The sequence below is a fragment of the Plectropomus leopardus genome, chromosome 20, assembly GCF_026936395.1.
Source record: "Plectropomus leopardus strain MGB_pleo_1.0 chromosome 20, ASM2693639v1, whole genome shotgun sequence".
Taxonomy (NCBI): domain Eukaryota; kingdom Metazoa; phylum Chordata; class Actinopteri; order Perciformes; family Serranidae; genus Plectropomus; species Plectropomus leopardus.
The window spans coordinates 13,879,798-13,903,224 of NC_142195.1; the positions used below are offsets into that span (position 1 = coordinate 13,879,798).

Genomic DNA, 23,427 nt, shown 5'->3' on the forward strand with positions numbered 1-23,427 from the left:
GCCTGACTCAGTCCCACAACTATGCAAGCAACTCCAGCTCAGTCACCTAATTGATTCCAGATTTTCCCTTCATCCCTTTGCTCTCTCAGTGCTGCCTCCTCCTTCTCCTCCTCCTCCTCCTCGCTGTCACTGCTGCCCCTTGTTCTGTCCATCTTTCTGGGCTTTCTAGGTCCCAGTGCCTGCCGTGTGTGCAACTTGTTTGCTCTTACATATATATATATGTATATATATATATATATTACACACACACACACACACACACACACACACACACATATATATATATATATATCAGTTACAGTTGCCAAAAAAAAGTTTTTAATTTGCAGTTACAAACTATTTGGAATACAGATGAAAAAAATCTTTTCAGTAAAAAGTTAATATGTTGAATAAAACATTAATTCTGTTGCTTTACATCTTTTTGCCATCTTTTGGCATATTTTAGGACAACACGGGTCAGAAAAGCTGTAAAGACAAATTTGAGAGCAACATATGTGCACTTATGTTTTTGAGCTGCAGCCACATTATTTAAAACATTTGTTAGAAAAGTCATCAAAAAGTAATTGAATGTAATAAGCTACATTACTTTGATGAAGTAATTATAAATAGTTATGTAACTTATTTCATTTTTTTACAGGGTAACTAATAATATGTAACCTATTACATTTCAAAAGTAATCCTCCCAACACTGTGTGTGAAGTACAATTGTGCATGCATAACTTTTCGGGACATGACAAATTATTTATTTCCCCAAAAATGATGCAAATATTTCATCTTTATTAAAATATGTGCCATTATTCTGTGAGATAACTTGATAAGAGAAACGAAACGAAATCAAAGTTGCACCTTGGTGATGGATGTGTTTAGAGGCTGTTGTGTTGAGTGGACGGGTCTCACTGAAACGTTTAGGGAACAGTGTTACTAGAGCACGAGAATGTGTGGGTGATTGTCAAATGGGCAGAGATGTTTGCTGTTTAATAATCTGAAGAGCCAAAAGAAATCTGGTGAGAAATAAAAATATGTCCCATTGTAACCTTCTGTCTTAGAGACTGTTGCAGTTCATGCATTATATTCAAGCATATTAACCATCTGAAAACCGAGCAAGTCGGCTTGATTTCTTTCAAAAATATTGAAAGAAGGCAAGGAGCAACTTAACAAGGAGTTATCCCCAAAGTTCATAGGTTAAAAGTTACAAAAAAACCCCAAACAAACCTGAATTTAGCTAAGAAAAAAGGGACAAGTGAAAGAACGCAAACGGAATAAATTAAAATAAAAATGATAAATATAAATAATTATGATAAAAAAAAATTCTGCAACCTTATTTTAAGTATGTTATCATAATAATAACGACAACAAAATGACCAATCACTTACTCCATGTTACCTTGAATTCATAAAGCAAACGTTGAAAGGAGAATCCAAAAATGGAAGAAGTTCTTGGTGAATCGAAGTCATAAAGGTACGCGTAACAACATCAAAACTATACCAAAACATCTGTTTACAAACTCTCAAACAACTTATGCAGTATAATCCAGGTCTCAGTTTTCCATTCTCATGCTCATTACTTTCCAAACACATGCATTTCCACTAAAAACGTACAATTTAAAACACTTCCACCCATGAGCAGCGCACCCTGAGTGTGCATGGGTGAGCACTACTCATCTGTGTTTGAGATTGTTTGTGCGGATGTGTTTTAAATCGGAACGTTTCAGTGAACAAACTGAATAAATTACCCTTGGATTTGACTGCACAAGTTGTTATATAGAGTATTGAGAAGAGATTATTTCTATATAGCTTTGCTGCTGTTAATGCGCACGTTAATTACTTTGATTCATGAGGAATGTATGCCTTTTATGTATTCTCTGTTCACAGTGAAGACGTGAGAAAGGTTTTCTTCACAAGTTCAAGGTAACACATGGTTAGTAATTAATACACAAGTGGATCTTTTGCAGGGTGGAGTATCCCTTTAAATACCATCTTTCATGTGAACATTTTTAGCCCTGTTTGTGTAAAGTATACAGTCAGGCAGTGGCGACTCTGCGCAGACATGGTTGAGCATACAGATCATTATGTACAGTTTAAACAGTATGGCCAATGGTACAGGGTTGTACAAATACACAGTATTTATATACCAATAGATAAGAGGCACAGTCAGATGCCATGTCCTCATGCCACCAGTGTCAGATGCCACTGGATGTTTAATTGACCTCGCCTGATCCTGCAACATTTTCTTTCATAATGTCTCAGTTCAGCCAGCTTGATGCTCATGTGACTGAAAATGGAAAAAAAACAGGAGCAACAGTAAACTTGGGCCTATAGAGTTGTTTTTCTCAACCATTAAACATAAACCCCTTTCTATTCTAACCCTGAAATGTTTAGGAACATTTCCATGGGGGCCATGTGTTAATGGTAGCAGAGATCAATGTTCAGGGAGATGTGTACTGACAATTTCTCAACTAAAGACTCCAGCCAGAGCTGCTGTAGAGATAAATGGAGGCAAACTTTTAGACTCAGTGGGATGAACGATAAGGCCCGATTTTCACTGTGGCTGGTGTTCTACTGCTCAGTCTGTGCCCAGAGTACACTCTGTGCTGCCAGAATGTGATGAAATGAATAACTGGACGGCATTTTTTCTAATAGTGCTCCTAATGACCAGTCCAGCTCCGCAAATGAACAGTTCAGCGGCATATGTTTTAATCGTGGTGGGTCTCCACAAAGAAATTAATGTGTGGGAGAACCTGAAAGTTGAGTACCTCTGACATAAAGGGTTACATCTGTTTGATGAAAAATGCTTTGACGCCGAACAAGTGAAACAACTTAGTGATGATGTGTTGGACTCTAAGACTTGTTTATAGTTTAGCATTATGCCAGTGGTTACACAGTTGATTTGATAACAAACAAGCAATGCAAGTTCTTTTGTTTCATTGACACTGGACAAAAACAGCTCCTCGCCCCCCATGTTCCTGAAAATAATTAGATAACCTCTTCCGTTGCATAAACATCCGGCCTTGCCCCATCTGTTTCTTCTGTTGAGTTTTATGGCAGTCAGGATCCATAAGTGTTGCATTACCACTATCTGCTGGACTATCCCATGCTCCATGTATTCCAGCATTGGCATTGCACGTGAAAAGCTGCAAGACGGAAATGGACCTGAGTGTAGTGCATGTGTCAATAGTCGGTCACTAAAGATTATCCCAGTAATTTACCAGGAACTATGTGTGAAGGAGGCTATAGAAATGAAAGTCATTTGCAGGCGAGTTTCCTGCTATGGTTGTGAATTGTAATCACTTTCCTTAATCAGTTTTTGGTAAAAATTAACGATCAATAATCGATTTATAGTTGCTTAAAAAAAACAACAAAACTTTTCTTATTTCAAACAATGCCAAATGCGTGTTTTTATTAATAAAAACTCATATTGGATATAATTTGACAGCATTGCATAGCCTATCGATTGATCAAATAAACTCCACAGGTTAGATTAAATTCTTAACGATCGTCCATACTTATCATTCCTACTTTATACCTAAACTCCACAGCTTCTTCAGAGCTAGTTTCCAAGCTCAAACTCATTGCTGTTTACATAAGACAAAAGCACTGTTTTAAACTGATGCTGAAGGAGAAATTGTCAGAGTTGAACAAATAGCTTTTAAGTTAAAGCTACTTTGATCTAACAAGCTTTCAAGAATTAATGTGTCTAATGGGAGACTGCACTATGTTCCGTGGAAATGTACGCCTGATGACAAACTTATTTTTCGACACAGATGCTGAAGCGTTCATATTCAGTTATGGTAGCAATTATAGCGTAATGGGACCTTGCTTTACCCCAGAAGATAATAAACAGAGTTTAAGTTTGGATTCAGTCAACAGTGAAAGTTTTGTCTAACATCAGAAAAAATCTTTTCTTTTTAACCATTGTATGATGTAACTGCTCAGCTGTATGGATCACAGGTTAGGGTGCTGTCTCTGTCTTGTCCTTAAACAGGGTTGGTCATACTTGGACCAACATGGCTTCATATGGTGATGATTAATGTGTCTTTCAGTCTGTTGGCTGAGTGTAGACCGTAGCATCGCCTGAAAGGGGAGCACATTTTTTCTTTACACTAGAATAAGTGTCTTCTTGCTTGATGCTAAATTCAATATGATTTCAGGGATAGATCTTGGTTTTAAATAAAGATATAAGCAGTATACATTAGGATTGCAGAGAAGGAACACTGGAGTTTAGACTTCGCTGACGTGGAGAATTTTAATTATATAAAGTCCCCTGAAGATAAGACCATAGGCCGACAGGAGATACGCTTGATATGATGGTGTCAAGAGTTGTGAATGACAGAAGTTCTATAAGATCCTCCTGAACTGAACTTTTGGGTTAAAATAAGGCCTTTTCCACCAAAAGGACTGAGAAATTGATGCACTTTAGATTATGTGATTTGCAAAAACTACAGAGTCAACACTCTTATGTTTGCCTGCCACATTTCAAACTTAAACGATGGCCAAAGAACCCAAATTGGAAGCAGATTTGTAAAGTGGAAATGGAGGTAAAGTTCCTGAATAATGAAGGTTCTCCAAACATCCTGGTTTCTAGCCAAACTTCCTGCAGTGGAAAACGGGCCGGACTGTGAATGTGTTTTTGTTCCCCTTCTATGAATGAATTTTAGAATATGTCTATTTTCTGTTTTGTGTTGAGAGCTGTGTAGCTCAGCTGGCCGTGCTGCATTAACTGTGGCTCGGTGCCAGGGTAATACAGCATATTATTGCCATATTAAAAGCCCGCACAAAGACAGTGGACTGCTATAAGTAATCCCCTCTGGGCTTCTTGGATCTCCTTGCACACTTTTTTTTGTAATTCAGATGTTTGTGATTGTTGCGTGGGAAACTGTCCCTGTTAGAAATCTGCTTTGCTCATATCACACAAATACCTGTCTTTGGTAGGAGTTGACTTTTATGTGGAGAATGTAACTGAGTCGAAAAATGCAAAAAAACAAAAAGTTATCAACAGTGGAGAGGGTATCCGCAACAGTAAATCCAGATTAATAATCTGTCAATATTGATGACCTAACAATTACTCTTCTTTGAGGTGATCTAAAGCTCACAAGCCTACTCTCTCTTTTGAAGCAGTCAGCTTTTATGGCTTTTTAATTTTCCTTGGCAACATCAGACATCATCCAGCACCTCTAGGTGTTGACAAACCACTTATACTCTTGTCAGATAGTGTCATAAAAAATGTCGTATGTGCTTTGAAAGATGCTTACACGTTTACAGACGTGTGGAATTTCTCTCACAGCGTTACATTATAAACCTGGCTGTGTATGTTTAGGGTTCACACATTAGCTCTTGCTTGTAGGATTTTTAATTTAGTAAAACTGTGTCTTTCTCAAATCTTTTCATTGATTTTATAACAGTTTTGTGGACTCTGAGCAAAGACATATCTGACATGGCAGAAATCTGATTTAGTTAAACTCTGAAAATGCACTCAACTTTCAGGAAGAAATATATATATGTTTTTATTAGTTTCTACTTTTGTAGAAATTTCTATAATTTTTTTACTATTAATTCCTACTTTTGTACAAACATTTTTTATTTCAAGTTTTTAGTTGTTTGATATCAAGATAATGTTTGGATAATTATGGCAATAGTAATTTTTGCCTCGCGCACTAATCTTCATTCCATCATATGTCATCATCATTATCTAGGGCGGCAACTAATGATTGTTTTCTGGGTTGATTAATCTGTTGATTATTTTCTTGGATAATCGATTCCTTGTTTAGTCTATGAAGTGTCAGGAAACGCAGACAAATGCCCATTGTTGTTTCCCAAAGTCTAAGATGACATGTGATAATAGACAGTATTGATTGTCACCCTCTGTCTAAAGAAAACAGGAAATATTCACATTTAAGAAGCTGAAATCTGAAAATGTTTGCCTTTTTCAAAGTAAAAAAAAAAAAATCAAATCCATTATTGGTTTTAGCGATGAATTAAATAGTTGGCAGCTAATAGGTTAGATGTTGCACTGCGCTCCTTATGCTTCTTTCCTTGTGTGTCCCCCGGTCTTTCTGTTTCCATCTGTCCATCTGTGCAGCCTTGTAATCTTTCTCTCTTATTAGTAATAACACAGAATTCAGATTTGTTGCTATGCACAAGCACCACATGACAAACACGCACACACACACACACACACACACACACACACACACACACACACAGACCAACCTCTGCTCAGACATGCAGCAGGGCAGCTAATTAGTAAAGTGGCAGTGGGGTTTTGTCTGAAATCACACACACTCATACACACAATGTTACATTCGCACACACATTTCCCAGTGAGAGCTCATAGTCTGCACACTGCAGAGACACCACTGGACGCCAATACTGCTGCTGTTATTGATCCAAGACAAATGAATGAATGAGGGGAGAGACAGAGAGAGAGAGAGAGAGAGAGCGAAGGGAGGAAGGAAATGTGTGGAGAGGGGTCATCGTGTTCGAGACAGAGTGTTGTCACATCTCGACTCCCGCCTCCTCTCCCTCCGCAGATCAATACCGTCTTTTGTGTTCGTTAGCACGGTATTGTAGTGGTGAGTGGTCGCTCCCTCTAGTGGTGTGAGACCGACACAGTCATGGGATTCGAAAGCGAGAAGAGTTGAAAAACGAGAGAGAACGAGAGGGTTGAGGGCAATGGTAAAAGAGAGAGGGACAAAGCAGAGATGGAAAGATAGGGTTAGATAGAGAGAAAGAGAGGTAGGAATATAGAGAGTGGTAGTGGCGACCCAGTTCCATCACTGCTTGTTTGTGTTTGGGGTGGCGCGGCAGTTAAGAGCATTGAGGCATGGGGATGGGGGGAGGAAGGTTGTGTGAAATAAACATGCATCTGTGAGGACGTTACCTCACTGTACACACATACAAGCACTCACACATGCAAAGTCAAGCCCAGAACTCCCATGTGCACTGAGGCACTTTGGGAACCAGTACTCACACACACGCTGCATGCATTAAGACAAACACACGTGCACATGTTCCTAACAGCGCTGACAATTTTGTTGACTGATGTTCCTCACACACTGAGATGTTTATAAATGTATGGCAGACATACACACACAAAAACACACCGTGACCATACATAACCGCGCACACACTGTTTTAGGACCATTTGGAATAAACTACAACAAATACATCCTTCTACCACATCCACCTCAGACATTTTTATCCATGGCACTTTATTTTAGGATCATTTTAACGTCAGTGTACACAATATAAAAGTCAAATTGGTAGAGATTTTACGGTTTAACAAGGGCTCATAATTTGATAGATTTATTAAATTTAAAGGAGCAGTGTGTAGGATTTAGAGCCATTTCATGGTGAGGATTGCAGATTGCAACCACCTAAACTTCATTGTCAGAATTCCGTGTGTGTTTATTGTTCGGGAGGTTTTTAACGGGAACTGGAAAGTCTCTTCCTCTCCAACTGATAATTTAAACTGCTTAAGCAGTTTCACGCCAAAAAAAACCCAAAAAACAAAAAAGACGCTGTCTCTTAATCTCAAAAACAAACAGGCTCAGTGGTTTAGGCCAGTGAAAGCACTGAGCCGTTTAAGTTTTAATAGTGAAGTTTTTCCGACACTGCTCATCATGAAAAGGCTACTCACTACAATGGCTGACCCAAAATACGTAAACAACCCTATATATATATATATATATATATATATATATATATATATATATATATATATATATATATATATATATATATATATATATAGTGTTTGGTTTGTCTGTTCTAGCTTTCTGTAGAAACATGGTGGTGAGACATGGCGATCCCCGTGGATGATGACATCTTTCTTAATTCAGTTGATCTTTATAAAATATTCCAGTTCTGCCTGTACCTTCAAATAAAAACAAAAGAAATCGATAAAACAAACTTAGGAGGGAAATATATTTGCAAAACAGACTGCTGTTTTACTACCACCATTACTGCTTTTTTAAAATAATAATTTTATTTATTTTTTAAAATTGTTTTTAAATTATTAGAATATTGCTATTTATAGTCACTTCACAGGAGCCTTGTGTATAATCAGACATTCAGTGAGTGTTTCTCCCAGTTTTTTCTTCACTTTCCATCCTCGGAAACAAACATGACTTCTCGCCTAAAATCTCAGTGAAAATCTTTTCTTTTTTTAATGGATCTGCTTCTTTAAAAGATATCTGGCTTTTTATCAGTGAACATCAGTAAAAACCAAAAATGATGAGCTTTCAGTTTAGTCTAATTGAGGCTGATTACATCCAGTTCCTTTAAGATCTCTGAGGCATGATGCCGTTCCCTGTAGCTGGGGCTGTGATGAATGATGGATCGTGATGCTTTAAAGCCCTATTGCACTTAGCTGTGCATTTAGTGTCTACAGTGCGCTCTTCCCCCTGGGCCATCTGTGTTCCTCCTCTGATTAACAGGCAGTAAAAACTCAAAACACGGTGGACTGACTCTTATTGAAATGACAGTTTGGTGGTGTTTTGGTCTCACACATCCCTCCAGAATATCACTCTTTAATGTATTAGATCATTGTTTTATTTCACACCCCATTTTCTATGTTTATAAAGCTGGTGTGGGGTTGTGTATGCATGCTCGTACGGATGCCTGACCTTGTTTGCTTGCAAGAGTGATTTGTCACACCTTGTGTTGATATGGTGCAGTGAGCTGGCTCTCTGACAGCTACAATATAAACAGGAGTGTCTAATGCGGATTGCATGTTTTCTCAGGCATCTAAGTATGTGCTGCTGCCACTGCTGGGATTTGTAAAACACATGCTACCTTCTCTGTTTTGGAGCTACAAAATCCTGTGTAGGAATTAGGTAGCAAATGTAAAAAAAAGTTTGTCCAAATCTCTGAGGTGTCTGGCTCTGTTTTGTCAACTTTTGGGTGGGAGAGTTGAAAGGATGTGGTGACAGTTTGGGAGTTATAGGGGTAAAGAGCCTGCTGTGGAGCTGGTCATGACGAGAGTAAATGAAGATGGGTTGCAGAGGATTGGCAGACTGCGGGGAGAAGAAAAAAAAAGTTGGGGGGATTTTGAAGAGAGGGAGCAAGAGAGGCAGATATAGAGACAGTGAGAGCTAATGAGCTGGATTTGCCGGAGACTTGGCATTCTGCTCGTGGTGCTCGCTCTATCTTTCTCCTCTGTAGAGGAGCTGGCTAGAGCGAGCTTCCTGTCTGAGCCCTGAAGCAGGAGTAAATGAGGGGTGGGTGGTTGGGGAGGAGAGGGGGGGAGGAAGGTGGGGGTGGTGGAGGGGTGTTGGAAGCAATAGAACAGAGGAAGGAGGAGAAGGAGGAGGGTGAGGGGCGGGAGGGACCAGTGTTGAAATTGAATGCCAGGGCGCCATGTTCTCACCGCCAGCGTTTCCATGGTTACAGGGTAATTCTGGCGAGTAAGGAAATTTCATTCACTCTGGTATGAAGAAGAAGAAGAAAAAAACAGGAGCGAAATATCAACAAAGCAACAGAGAAAGGAACACACATGCAAAAAAAAAAAGAGAAAGAGGAGGAAAGAGAAAACCTCTACTGGGGTTTATGCCACCCATCCCCCAGGCGATCTGCCTCTGTCTCTTATTCCTTTTTTTCTTGTGTATTTCTGTGATGCTTGGTTTGTTTGCCACCACCCTATAAGCAAACACAACACCCACCCACAATCCTCCAGTTCTTCCCGGAGCCCTGCAGGTATATTGCAAGGAACAAAGAGAAACACTGTTAACTGGCCGCTGTGTGTGTGTGTGTGTGTGTGTGTGTGTGTGTGTGTGTGTGTGTGTGTGTGTGTGTGTGTGTGTGTGTGTGTTAGTGTGTTCTTTTTGGGAGCAGGGTGATGGGGGGTTGGTTTCGGGGTAGGGCCGTGGAGGTTAAAGAAATCAGGAGGGTGCTCAGTTGTTCACAACACTTCTGACACAACTGGCGGCTGTCAGAGGCAGCGTGCAGCTGATTTGACCGCATTTTGTCTCAAATTTCACTGAAAGGAAAAAGGGGTTTAGATGAAGCTACGTGTGCATGTATAAACCTGAGCACGCAAGCATGTGTGCCAGCCTGCACAGATACAGCCACACTTTCACTCTCCAGCTAACTGCTGTTGACAACTGCATGGGGTTTGACTGGGCTGTCGCTGCAGCCAACCTGACAGCTGGAAAGCCAAGCGCCCTCTGCACACACACGCATGCACACACACACTCACACACACACACACACACACACACACACACACACACACACACGACTTCATCTTGAGTGTAATTCCTGATATGATGTGCAGGTTTTCGCATCAGCACATGCAGCATGTTTTGACAGAGTGGGCCATAAACACATGCAGTTAAACGCTGAATCATGTGTTGTTTATTATCCTCAAGCTGGTGCGTGCAGATGTTTTGCCGTTGCAGAAAATACCACCACTTTTTTTTGTTATTGAGATAATAAAATAGGGAAAATTTATAATTTTGTGAATATTTTCTTCTTTTCTTTCAGTGGCTGAGGAGGGGCTCTGGGAGTGCGGGCTGTCCTACGAGTGCAGGACTCTTCTGTTCAAGGCCATACACAACCTGCTGGAAAGGTAAAAACCACTGTCCTTATCAAGAAGTATTGCATTAACTGCAGAGTGGACGCTGCTGCGTGTTGTACAGTATGAAAACATGTTACGTAACAGACTACTTACATAAAATGAAACATATTTTATAAGGTTTAACTGACATTGTTAAAAAGTGTTTGAGTTTTTGTACAGTTTGTGTTACTACAAAGTGATTTTACAATCACTCAAGATGACCTCATCAATTCTTTTGTTTTACATTTGCACATTGTTGTCGCTTTACTTCAGCATTTGACATATAATAAGTGGTTTATAACACACTATCATGCAGTTATGGTATAAGCAGGTATAAGTGTTTATTAATGTATTTGTCAATAACTAGAACATGCAGATGCCACATATCATTTTTTTTCTTCAATTATTTTTTTTATTTAGATATTGTTTGTATTTCAAACACAAACTCATAATAGCCCTCTAGAATAATAAAAATCGGTTAGTTTTTCAGTTTACTAGATGCATTTTGCTGTGGTAAAATGCCTGAAGTGAGATTAATTGACTTGAAAAGTTTATCTTATTAAAAAACAAACAGATGTTGACAGAGTTTTACTTTGGGGACATAATATACAGCTGAAAAAAGGTAATAAATTGCAGTATATTGCAATATATGTTATCAAAATATAAACTCCATGTACTGCGAAACATTTAAAATTGAAATAATAATCCATCCATGAGTGGAGGAGAGAGTATAAAAACAGATAATGAACGACAATAGTAAAACAAACAAAAAAAAAAGTATCCCTTATAGTTAAAATTGTTGACAAATACTGTACATCAGTTAACACTTAAAACTGTCCTATATCTGCATACAACTGCATAATAGGGTGGTATAAAGCCGTTATTCAAGGTTAAGATAGTGTGTATATGCAGAGTTTATAATCTCTAAATGAAAAAGGTAAAGGCTTGAGAACCCGAGCAAATTATTTATCTGATTATTATTACTTTTTTACTTTGTAAATTAGTATTAATATTTTAATATGAGACTAGATTCAGATTTATTTTAGATTTTGGATATCATAATATTGAAACTTATCTTATATCTTATTAATATCTCTAATATCTTATTTTAAAGGCTGCATTACAGTAAAGTGATGTTATTTTCTGTACTTACAAGACTGTTAGCTGTTATGTTATTCTCCTTTACCGACTTAGTGTATCCACATTATTGATGATCATTTATCAAAAATCTCACTTTGTAAATATTTTGAGAAAGAACCAATATACAATATCGCCACAATATCGATATTGAGGTGTTTGCTTTTTTCATATTGCCTTCCCATATTATTATTAATAATATAAATAAAAATCTTTAGCATTGAAGATAATAATAAACACACTGACTATAACTCCTCCCTGAGCCTCAAATGACCTTTTCAATCACATATAAAAATGACCAAACAAAAGATATCTGTCACACTGACAGACAGTTCCAGTTTTCCTCCAGCAGCTTCACCTTAATGAAATTATAATCTGTGCGCTGAATCACTTGCTCAAGTACCCAAAGCTCTCCTTTCTGAGTCAGAGCCATCTGTTAAATGAAGCAGCACATATTTGCTCTCTATTAAGTTAAGCATCAGTGATCATCATAGGGGGCAGGTTGAATTAACCTTCCTATTACCTTGAAGCTAACTCCTTTTATAGCTCACTATTTCAACACAGGACGGATCATTTCCATTTTCTCTGTCATATTGTACACACAAAATTGACCTCTGTCACTGACTCTTATTATTATTATTATTTTTAATTGTTGTCATTAGTAAGAATTAACATTTGTTTGAATTAACTGTGTCTTGATCAAACAATTACAAACAAGGCAATTATAAATATTACATTAAAACAAGCACAATAACCATTTAAAAAATATAAATGTTAAAAACAACATAAATACAGTTAATGCTATAAATAAAACTTAATATACAAACTGTTAGGACTTTGTAGCACGTAGCTTAATTTGTCAGACGTAGCACTAGAGACAAGATGACCAAGTTAGGCAGGTCAGGAGCGCTTTGTTATAATTGTTTATATTTTGAAAAGTTGATGTATGCAGTCTGGTTAAAAAAAGGTTTCTATAGGGAATTTTCCCATTTATGACAACTGGAAAGGGTTGAATTTTTAAATCTTTTAAATTTTTAAAGTCACCTGTTTACATTTTTTCAAGACTTAAAATTATGCATAATTTGAGTGACAGGCTGTCTGTGAGTTGCATAGGTGAGATCCACCCCTCGCTCCTCCACAGCTCCACCCTCTCGTCCAACTATGGTCACTTCTGACTCCAAACAAACGAGAGTGCGATGGCCAAAAAAATGCAAAACTCAAGGCTTCAGAACGGGATTCCACAAACCTAAGGGTGACTTCAAGGGTGGCTATGTCCATTATTTTTGTACAGTCTATGGTATGCACGAGTAGTTGTGCAATAGAAGTAAAATTGGCTTTTAATAGATTAAGTGAAGGTGGATGTGTCTCTTTGGCTTCAGTATCATCTAAGGTATTTATTCGAGCCAGCATTTGAAGACGTGTCTTAAGGCTTTTCAGCATTACCTCCTTTACTCCCTGTAGTTGCTCCATTGATGTAATTCACTGTTAACTCCCTTACGCTTTCCTCTTTGTAAGAGCTCCAGTGAAGTGACTGTGTGCAGAGATGCACTGACCTGACACACCTAATTAGTATCGGGTCCAAACGTGACCTTATTAAGCGGTTCAGATATCAGCCATGATGTAACCAGCCCACATTAATTCCAGTTTCTTTGTTAATGTTGCTCTAAAATGAATTGTTTGGAGTTGATAAGACTGTACCAAAGATGGTAGAGCTGGAGGCTGAAAGCTTTGGATAGCTCAGCCTGGCAGAGTGCAGAGGAGTCCATAAAATCATTTTGTAATTCCTTGACCCGGGTCAGAGGATCCAGAAGGGAATTCTCTGGCACCTGCACACAGAGATGAGTCAAAGTTCTGAGAGCGCTGAGTTTTGTCTCTGAAAGGAGGCTGAAATGAGGTGAAGAAGTGCACAGATGGTGGGATAGCCAAATAGGGAGCATGATGACTGAACTGTTTGATGTGATCAAATTTTGATCTGATGAAAGAGAAGGGTTTTTGGAAAGCTATGTGTAAAAGTGAAACACCACTTTGAGGGGGAGAGAAGATTAGCAGAAGATTACCTTTCCTTTTCCTGTGCACTTGTCACAAAGTCCGCATTTCAGACTTCAGACAGCTGCAGCTGCAGTTTATGTCAAATCAACAATTCTAACTGGAGAAAGGCCAACATAGTTAATATTCTGTTCTGCAGGTGTCGTGGCTTATTTTACCCTTCGAAAGATGTAAGAAAGTGGTTTAACTTATGCAAGGTCAGCTAAAAATACATGAAACTGTACTCATACAAGGCCGTAGATTGATATTATGGAAGCTATCAGTAGCTGTGACTACGTGGATAATATTTTTTCAATGTGACTGGAGATTCCAACTGAACTGTTGATGCGTGTTTACGCGCATCAATGCATTTAATCAGGATATTACCTTTTTTTTTACTTTTTTTTTCTTTTTGACTGACCCAAAGTGGTTCTACCCACTATGTAGCATCTTATCTACTGGGGATATAACAGAGGAAGGTTTTTTTTTCAACCTTACTAAGAAAATTCGATTCCTTGAATACATAAAGTATAAAAGAAGAAGCGGTTCCACCTGTTAATACAATTTAGTAGTTGTTAGTGTTAGTGTAACTTATGCTATTTTCTGTAGCTGCAAATTACAGATGTCCCGTAAATACAAACTGTGGCATACAAACTATCAGTAGATGTTACAGTTTACCAATGTTCACTTGATGTCTCATATAGAGTCTACTGCTACCAGTAATGGTGGACAATTACTAATTATTTATTAAATCAAGACAATTAGCACTGTAAAATGAACACACGCGCAATCAAACAATTACATTGTACATTGTTGGAAAATGATAGATCAGAGTGAGAAAATAAAAAACTATAAGAGAAAAAAGAGAAAGAAGTCAAATAATAATTAAAAATAGGAATGCTTAATAATTTCAGCAGGTGATTGGTGTCAGCACATCTGTAATGTAATTACGTCCTACAAAAATACTAGCATTACAAGCATAAAAAATCACCACTGAGTTCTGAGCCTCTCAAGAATACCATTTGTCACATGAGTCATATTGAGGTGCATTAAAATATGTTTTTAACCACTTGCTCATTCTCTAATAAATAACTTTTCACGTCTTTTGGCTTCTTCTTCTTCTTCTCTTTATTGCTGCAGATGCTTGATGGACAAGGGGTTTGTGAGGATTGGGAAGTGGTTTTTCAAACCGCACGAACTGGAAGAAAAGTCTTTGGGCAACAGGTAAGGACACACACACACACACACACACACACACACCTCATTTTGACACTTCTTCAGCATGTTTTGTATCCCATGAGGTTTCATATAGGCTGTGAGAAATCCGCACTACAGAAGTCCGTGTGTGTGACCATGTGTGACACAGCGAGGCGATGTGAAAGGCTTTCATGTGATTCAGTATTTGTCTCCTCTCCTTGATGTTCCAGTGGTTGGCTCATGGTGTGAGACTATTAAAAACCAGGACAGTGAATGGTGGTGAGAGGTGAGAGCCGAGCTGAGTCGCGCTCTCACAGCTCTCTTTCTCTCTCTCTCTGGGTGAGGGGAGTGTGTGTGTCAGTGTCACGCTGTGTAAGTGTGTAGGCAGTGTGGGAGACCGAAAGAGAGACTGAAACAGAGTAAAAAAAAAAAAAAAGAGGGGTGGGTGTGATGACAGTTGCTCAACTTGTTGCTTCAGCCATAATAGTTCCCGCTCACAGCTCTGTCTGCCCACTTCAGCTTCTTCTGCTGGTGAGGATGCAACATTCCTTACATCTCTAACGTAGCACTGCTTAAAAGTATTCAAGTGGGAAACCGCTTAGCTGTCAGATGGCTCATTTTAGAAATCTGTTAGACTATCGCTTAGAGGCAGCAAACAAAACAAAAAAAAAATCATCCTTTTATTTACGTTTACTTTGTACTTTTTCAACTGGAAAACCACAAATTGCACTGTCATTCAGATGTGGTGCAAATTAAGAGATACACAGGAAACTCTTGCTCTAGAAAGTTGCTGACACAAGTGCAGTCTGCTGTGATGCGCTGTAGCAAACTCTGTTCAGAGCAGGTGGAAGTCCCTCAGTGAGGCACACCGCGTGACATCCTGAGAGCGTGTCAGTTGTATTGCCTGCGTGTAGTGTTTTGAAGCCTGATGTGATGGTTTTGCACCTGAAAGCCCTCCCATGTAAAACATACTGCACATACAGGAGATGAATTTAAGTTGGAAAAGCTGAATAAATGAATGGAGAAATGTAGTGAATGCAGGTGCTTCCATGCAGAGCACACCAGGGGTCACTGGATGGTTTGATTTGAGTGAAAAGGATGCAAATCAAATGAACACTTTACACTTATTACTCTACATGGACACCAAACTTCTCACATTGTGTCTGTCACCCTTACTGGTCACATGAGGTGACCCCAGCTTTAATTAGCCTGGATGCCTTTTTCTTCTCTTTTCTCTCTTTTTTCAGAGGTTGTGACATCTTTTACACATTCTCTGTGTCTATGTGTTTGGTACATTATCCTGTTTAGCAAGTGGCAGTTGCTCATTAATTATCACCAGTGGTGGGAAGTACAAATCTGTAAAAGTACACTTACTTCTATAAAAATGACTCAAGTAAAGATAAAATTACCACTTGAGAAACAACAAAAGTAAAAAGTACTTGGTAAATAAGTTACTTTTAATTCAAAACATCTAAAATTAAATCCATAATAGCTCAAACATTCATTAGTTTTGCAGCAGAAAGTTACGGCTTCTGTCTTTCGTGTCGTCACATCACCTTCTTGTGATGATTGTGCTATGTAACATGCGAGGCAAAACTGCACAAAAACGCAGAGTGGTGGAGGAATGAATGTTTTATCTATTAATATGCTTTTGTACACTGCACATAAAAAATAAGCACATTTCAAAAACTAGAAAAAGTGCATAATTCATTTAACTTATGGTGTGTTAAGAATTATTTCATTGATTTGTTTGCTGTTTTGGATCAGTGTTTTCTGTGTTTATTTTGTAAAATTTGCTGAAAAAAGGGAGATAAAAAAAATATTACTATTTCAATACTTTGATCGGTTATTTTGTTTATTGACTTGCATAACCTTTTAGGTCACGTTGTACAGATTTAAGGAATATGAAGCGTTTGAATATACTCCAAGAAATGACATCAAAATTAGCAAAAATAAGTCACAGCAACCAAATTCTGGCTTTTGTTTAATAGCTTGTGTCGAATTGTCGTAAGCATAGCATTAGCTCGTGCTAACTTGACTCATTTACTAAATTGTGTGAACATTGCTGTCACCCTGGACGTCCAGTTAAACCCTGTTTAACTCTCAAACTTAAGGAACACATACTTATATATTCGTCTTGAACAGTGCATTTTTACATATTGTTTGGTGTTCAACCAAGGACCACTTTGGAAATAAGTGTTTTTAGTAATTCTGTTAAGTGCTACCCTCTGGGCTTTTTTGGTATGTTTTTTGTCATGATACGTAATTAAAAATAAAAATTAAAAATTGAAAAATCCAATCAAACAGTGGAATCCAATTTGACTGAAATAATTTAAAATCAGATACAGCACTCCTTTTACTTATGTGCGTTACTTGAGATGATATCCTGCCCTGATTATAACATGAAATGTTTGACTCTTTATTTATTTATTTATTGCACATATTTATTCTTCCCTCCTTGTTTCTTTTGTGTTTTGTTTTTTCACCTTGATGATTTTTTCTCTCTTCTAGTACTTCTTGAGTTGTGGTGCTATAGTTACAGCACAGGAAAAAAAATGGTGATATGTAAACATATGTGAATGTTGTACTCGCTCTGCTTTCACAAATAAAAATAGTTGGAAAAAGCTACGGCTTTTGCTTTGAAGAGTAGAGAGAGAAAAAAATATTAAGACCAAATATAAACCGACATTACAACTTACCAACTGGGAGTGAAGCACAGAGAGTTGCTGAAAGATCAGTAAATAACATTTGAGTGGGAAGTAGCAAGGTGTGAAAGACACTGGGTCCTGAGAGTGTGTGTGTGTGTGTGTGTGCAGATACTGTATGCACACAAGCATATGTTGCAATTCGCTTTCAAGATTTACGCTTTGAGTGCCGAGATTTTACATGTGTGAGTGTCTCTTTTGTACATCATGTAATTCCTCTTGGTCTTGACAGCTCTGTATGAAAATGTTGTCAGCTGGTACGCCCCCTGCTGAGCCAATCCTGACTTGTTCTGTCTGTGAATTATTGAACATCCTGGAAGGAAAGAAACAGAGAGAGACATTCTTGAGCACACACAGTGCAAACAAATACAAATCTCATGTAGATGTCTGCACAAGCCATGCCATTTTCATGCTTCCACTCTGCGGGTGTTGCGTGTATCACATTGTGTAAGTGAACCATGACATTTTTTGCTTCCACATGTCTCCACTGCTTGCTTCCAGCACACATGCAAACATATACTGTCCCAAATGCCCACACACACACCATCCCTTGTTCTCAGAATAGTAGTGCTGCCCCTCGATTGACAGTGTGAGCCCTAAGGACCCCTGCAGATCCCTGGTCATCAGTGTTTTCATGCCATGAGGGAACATTGCTCAGTTAGGCATGTACTGACCTCTTGCCTCAGCTGTAACCAGCTCCTTTGTCTCTTCTTCACTCCCACATTGTGCCTTTTATCCCCAACAGGGGGCGCTTCGGTGCTAATATCCATGCCATGCCCCCTTACCCGTGCCAACTCCTGTGCCTTGGCGCCGCCGCCTTTGTCAGGCTTATCTGGTGTTTATCTCGTATGTGTCCCCGGGGCACGGCGAGGATTGGCACATCCAGGACACATTCAAACCCTCCTCCTCCTCTGACACCCCCTCCCACCCTCCTCTCTCAACACAACACTCATGCTCTCTTTGTGTCTGAATGGGAGGAAAGCACTCTGGGTTGGTAACGGATTGCATCAGACGCTGAGGGGAGCGAGAGAGAGTTACAGGGAGAGAGTGTGAGAGAAGAGGCATGAGAGAGGAAGAGCAGGGAGGAGGCTCATTGTGTGTGTGTGTGTGTGTGTGTGTGTGTGTGTGTGTGTGTGGTGGGGAGGTGGGGATCAGAGAAGGTGGGGGGTCGTAAATTAATCATTACTATAGACGGCTGAATGGATGTATTAGAGTCTGTTTCTCTCATTAGTTCAGTCAATTCTATGCATGCCAAGAACACTACACAGTATATTTGTTAATCTGGGTGCTTTCATTCGCATTAATAGCCCTATACTCATGCATAAATAATGTTCATATTTTACAGTGTAATAGAGCTGTCCTCTGGTGCCAGACCATGAAACAGAAACAAGTTGATCTGCCTGTTTAAACTACCTTAAAAAAAACTATAGAAATCCTTACCTGAGAGAATAAGCTTTTTAACCATTTGATACATGAGCAAATTGGTTGATATCTTTCAAAAACATTGGATGAGGACGACAAGCAACTTAACAAGAAATAGCCCAAAAAATAGCAAGAAATTAGTAAAAAGTTACAAGAAACCTGCTTGAAAATAAGCCCAAAAAGAAAGAAATCATTCAAAACAAACACATAAAAAAAAAAGAAATAAAGTGACCTTGAAAAAGTGTTTTATATATATATATATATATATATATATATATATATATATATATATATATATATATATATATATATATCCTCTTCTTCATGTAACATAATTTTGAAGGAATAATTAGTAGAATTATAAATGTAGTTTTACAAACATTTTCCCCCCTTTAAAAAAATAATTTAGAATAATATTTACAGGTCTTTTACTACTTTATTTTACTTTTTACTAATTCTTTGCAGTTTTGGGATGTTTCTTACCAAATTGTGTGGGTTTTTTTTTTTCAAAGAAATCAAACAAATTTTCACAGGTTTCAGAGGTTTAAATGCTAGTGAAAAACGTCTAAATGCAGTACATGAAACACAATGTCGATCCAGGTGTTAAGGGGTTAATACAAGTCCTCTCCTCTCCACTCCTCTCCTCTCCTCTCCTCTCCTCTCCTCTCCTCTCCTCTGACATTGAGATATTAGCCATCTCCAAGGCAACAAACATTTGGTGTTTCGCCACATCACAAGGTCGCACAATCTCCAGAAAAACAACAAAAAATATATTAGATCTATGAGATAATTTCACAGGATTGTTAATTCTTATTTTTTGCACAATTAAAATAACATGGGATATATATATATATATATATATATATATATATATATATATATATATATATGTATATGTGTGTGTGTGTGTGTGTGTGTGTGTGTGTGTGTGTATATATATATATATATATATGTGTGTGTACAGGAGAACAGAAACCTGGACTTACAGTTAAAATACATGAACTCCCAGTTGCAATATAAGTGACAGAAGGAAAGTCCTGTGCCTTTATGTTATTCAGCCTTTGGTCTTCATTTTTATTCTAAATAATGTGATATTACGTTATGGTAAATATAACATTTTAAAAAAGGGGGCGTTTTACAGGTCATTTCCTATTTCTTTGATTTCTTATTTTCTAAAAACTAATTTTAAGGTAATTTTCTTCTACTTTTTACAGCTTTTAAAAAAAAAAAATTTTGGCTCATTTATTCTTTTTTGCTCTTTGCCTTCACCCCATGTTTGTATTTTCTTTTTAAAAGAGATCAAGCCAATTTAATCAGGGTTAACAGTTAGGCATCCCAACTTTGAATAACTTAATTAGCGCAAATATGTAACATTTTTGAAGGATGAGTGGTGTACTGTAAGACACCAGGTGTGTTTTATTGTCTGCAGATTTTCATTCCGGTCAACTTGTGGTTGAGCTGATTGTTTGACTGGTTAGAAAGGTGACTGACAAGAAAAATGTCCCCGAGTGGCTGATTGATAGATGGAAGCTTTCGAACTGACTGGCAGACAGATGGATAAGGTTAAATGAGTAACTGACTGAATGAGTGGTGGAGTGATGGCGATACTCTGTGACTGGCTTCTAAAGACCAGCTGTGTAAAAGGCTCTCATAAAATTTAAAGGGTTTGCACTTAGAGCTTTAGGATTTAGAAAGCGTGTTAAGAGAGGAATTCTTGATTAGTTTTCGATACGTTAGTCAGTAAATACTTGTTAGTGGGACCATTAAGGAAAAGACATCCCATCCATTGCTGCTCTCACTCTCCATTATTCTGCTGTCCGTACTTTTGTTTCCCGTACTTTTGCAGTTTAGTATTACTGCAGGTTTTATCGAAATGTTCTGAATTAGACTGACAGCTTATGCTGAGCAATAGAGGGGATATAACTACCACTTTTTTTCTTTCTTTTTTTATAGTAATTGCTGATTATTCTGACAATTAAAATATCAATTATCAGATTACTAAATCTTAATCTGGATCAGTGTTTCCCAAAGCCCACAACATTTGCTGTCATAGAGGAGTGAATAAATCAGATAATATTCTTTAAGAAGCTGAGATCAGAGAAATGTTACTTTTTTCTTAAAGAGTTACTCAAAGCAATTAATTGATTAACACATTAGTTGGTGATTAATTAAATGGTTAACAACTAATTTTTGTTCAGTTTATTTGCACATACACATTTAAAGAAAAGTCAAAAAGAAAATGAAGTCTTTTAGGAGAAAAAAAAGGCTTTTTAGAGAGATCATACAGTGGCTGAGATCTATGCAGTGGCTCATTGATTGACGACATGCACCATGAGCCATAAAAATATGAATGCAGGGGAATGAGGCACCATCTGATGTCATGTTTATTTTGGGGTTGTTAAAGTCATTCTTATCATGCTTTTAAGATAAGAGTTCAGGAGTACCATTCTATAATTCACCCTTGTTAAATATTTGGCTTTCTGAAATATTTGCATTTTCTCCTTTGAAGAGTGTTGTTCTACATGTTTTTTTGGGCCTCCCAGGAGACAGAAAGCAGAAAATATGTGATGCACTATCCCCCAGATTTCTAATATAACCAGGTAAAACCACTGAGAGCAGCAAGAGAAGGAAGGATGAGAGAAAACCTCCACATAGATCAATAGAGAGGACGGTGATACATCACAGCAACAGCCTACCAACAGATCCTTTTCCTCTTTTTTAATTAGGACCGCAGATATGAAGGTAAAAGCCAGAGGTAGCTCAAAGTATTCACAGTCGGCTGTTTTTCAGGACTAACAAGAAATATTTTTTCTTGTGCCCGTAGAGAGGGCGATGACTGTGCACAGTTTGTGTCCTTGAGCACCTTTTCATTGTGAATCCATATAAATAGTTGGAGCAGTGTTTGAGTACAAACATGGTGATAGCAACACTGGCTAAAACCACCCACTGGGGGCTACTGAATAATACATCAAGAGAACTGCATCCCCCTTATGCTAGTGTTAATACTGGTGTGTTGTGTGCGTGCAGGAACATATGCACACACCTGCATTAGCCTGAGAGTACTGGCGGTTTGGTTGTTTGTATGGAATATTGTGCCGGCGCGGTGGAAGGACTTTCACTGCATGTGTGTACATGCTGCTCACAAGAGCTTACACAAGGGTAAACATCCTCTACATCAGTCCACCAGAGCAGTGTTGACACTCTTGTGTTTCCAGAGATGTGTTCAGAATGTGTAGGAAGGGTTAGGCGGCGAGGAGGATGAAGATAACTCATAATAGTGCTGCTGCAGTAGCAGACAGAGAATTTAAGGTACAGATTAAGGAGATTAATCCCCCAGATTTGAGAGAATCTAAGAAAATGCTATCATTCCCGTTTAGTGCATATGATTGTTAATGATATCTTAACACAGTTATCACACTGTGGGCTTTAGATGCCTGTATCAGTGGGAATAGAAGCTTTGTGTGCACGTTTTTTTTTAAAACTGTTCATTGCTTTCTGACTAGAATCTAATCTAGTTTTATTTTTTCTCCCACTGGGTTAGATGTGAGAGAGTCCCCACAGCCGAGATGTTATTTTGTTTGCATGTGATTGTGCACACAGATGCACTTGTGTCAAGTCCATGATGCATGTCGGACATTAAGCGGCTCCCCTGCTGTCTGGCTGGTAGCGTCGTGATGGGGTGAAAAGACACATGTTGTCACATGAACCCAACTCTGTCGATTTACCTTTTTTTTTTTTTTTTCCCCAGTGGCATTCAAACGTGTGTGATGCACAAATGTTACTGACGTGACTGTGGAATTATGTGAGTGCATTTGTGCACATTTGTATACCAGTTTGAAAATATATCGTGATATGAAAGACGACGGTTAACTTTATCAATCAAGTTGATTATTATTTGGTTCAGCATGTATTAACTTCTACAGTATGTGTACAAGCAGTACATAGTGCTAGTCCTATTACTATTGTTATCTATCATTATTATTATCTTTTTTAAGCATTTTTTTGGGGGGGGGGTGGTTGTTTTGGTCACTTTTTATATTATATGACCTAGACATCACAGGTCATCCTAATCCATCCCGAGGAGGAGAGGTTGGGAAGGGTTGGACAAAGTTGAGTTTCCCTCTGGAGTTTAAATAACCACAAAATCAGTAAAATATATGGACACATATGGATGACATGTGTTTGTGTATGTATGATTTATCATACTCTGCACAGATACTAAATAAAAATTTCATCACAAAAAAAGAAAGTTGATGGTTATCATACCATGTACATTTCCTTATCTAAGATATTGAAAAAAAATGCAACTGGAAGGAACATGTAGTTATTTTCAAAGGAAAGACATTAAAAGAAAAATGGTTTCAAGTTTTAATTATAGTGATAAAAT

General features: G+C 38.1%; 1 protein-coding gene across 8 annotated transcripts in view; it reads left to right on the forward strand.

The window, feature by feature from the left end:
* The window catches only part of LOC121959487 (mediator of RNA polymerase II transcription subunit 13-like), a 101,779-nt gene that overhangs the window by 51,618 nt on the left and 26,734 nt on the right, over window positions 1-23,427 (forward strand). For all 8 annotated transcript variants that reach the window (XM_042508792.2, XM_042508796.2, XM_042508793.2 and 5 more), the window contains exons 3-4: window positions 10,482-10,566; window positions 14,857-14,940. In XM_042508792.2, the coding sequence (XP_042364726.2) occupies window positions 10,482-10,566; window positions 14,857-14,940 (169 nt within the window). The remainder of the gene's footprint in view (window positions 1-10,481; window positions 10,567-14,856; window positions 14,941-23,427) is intronic.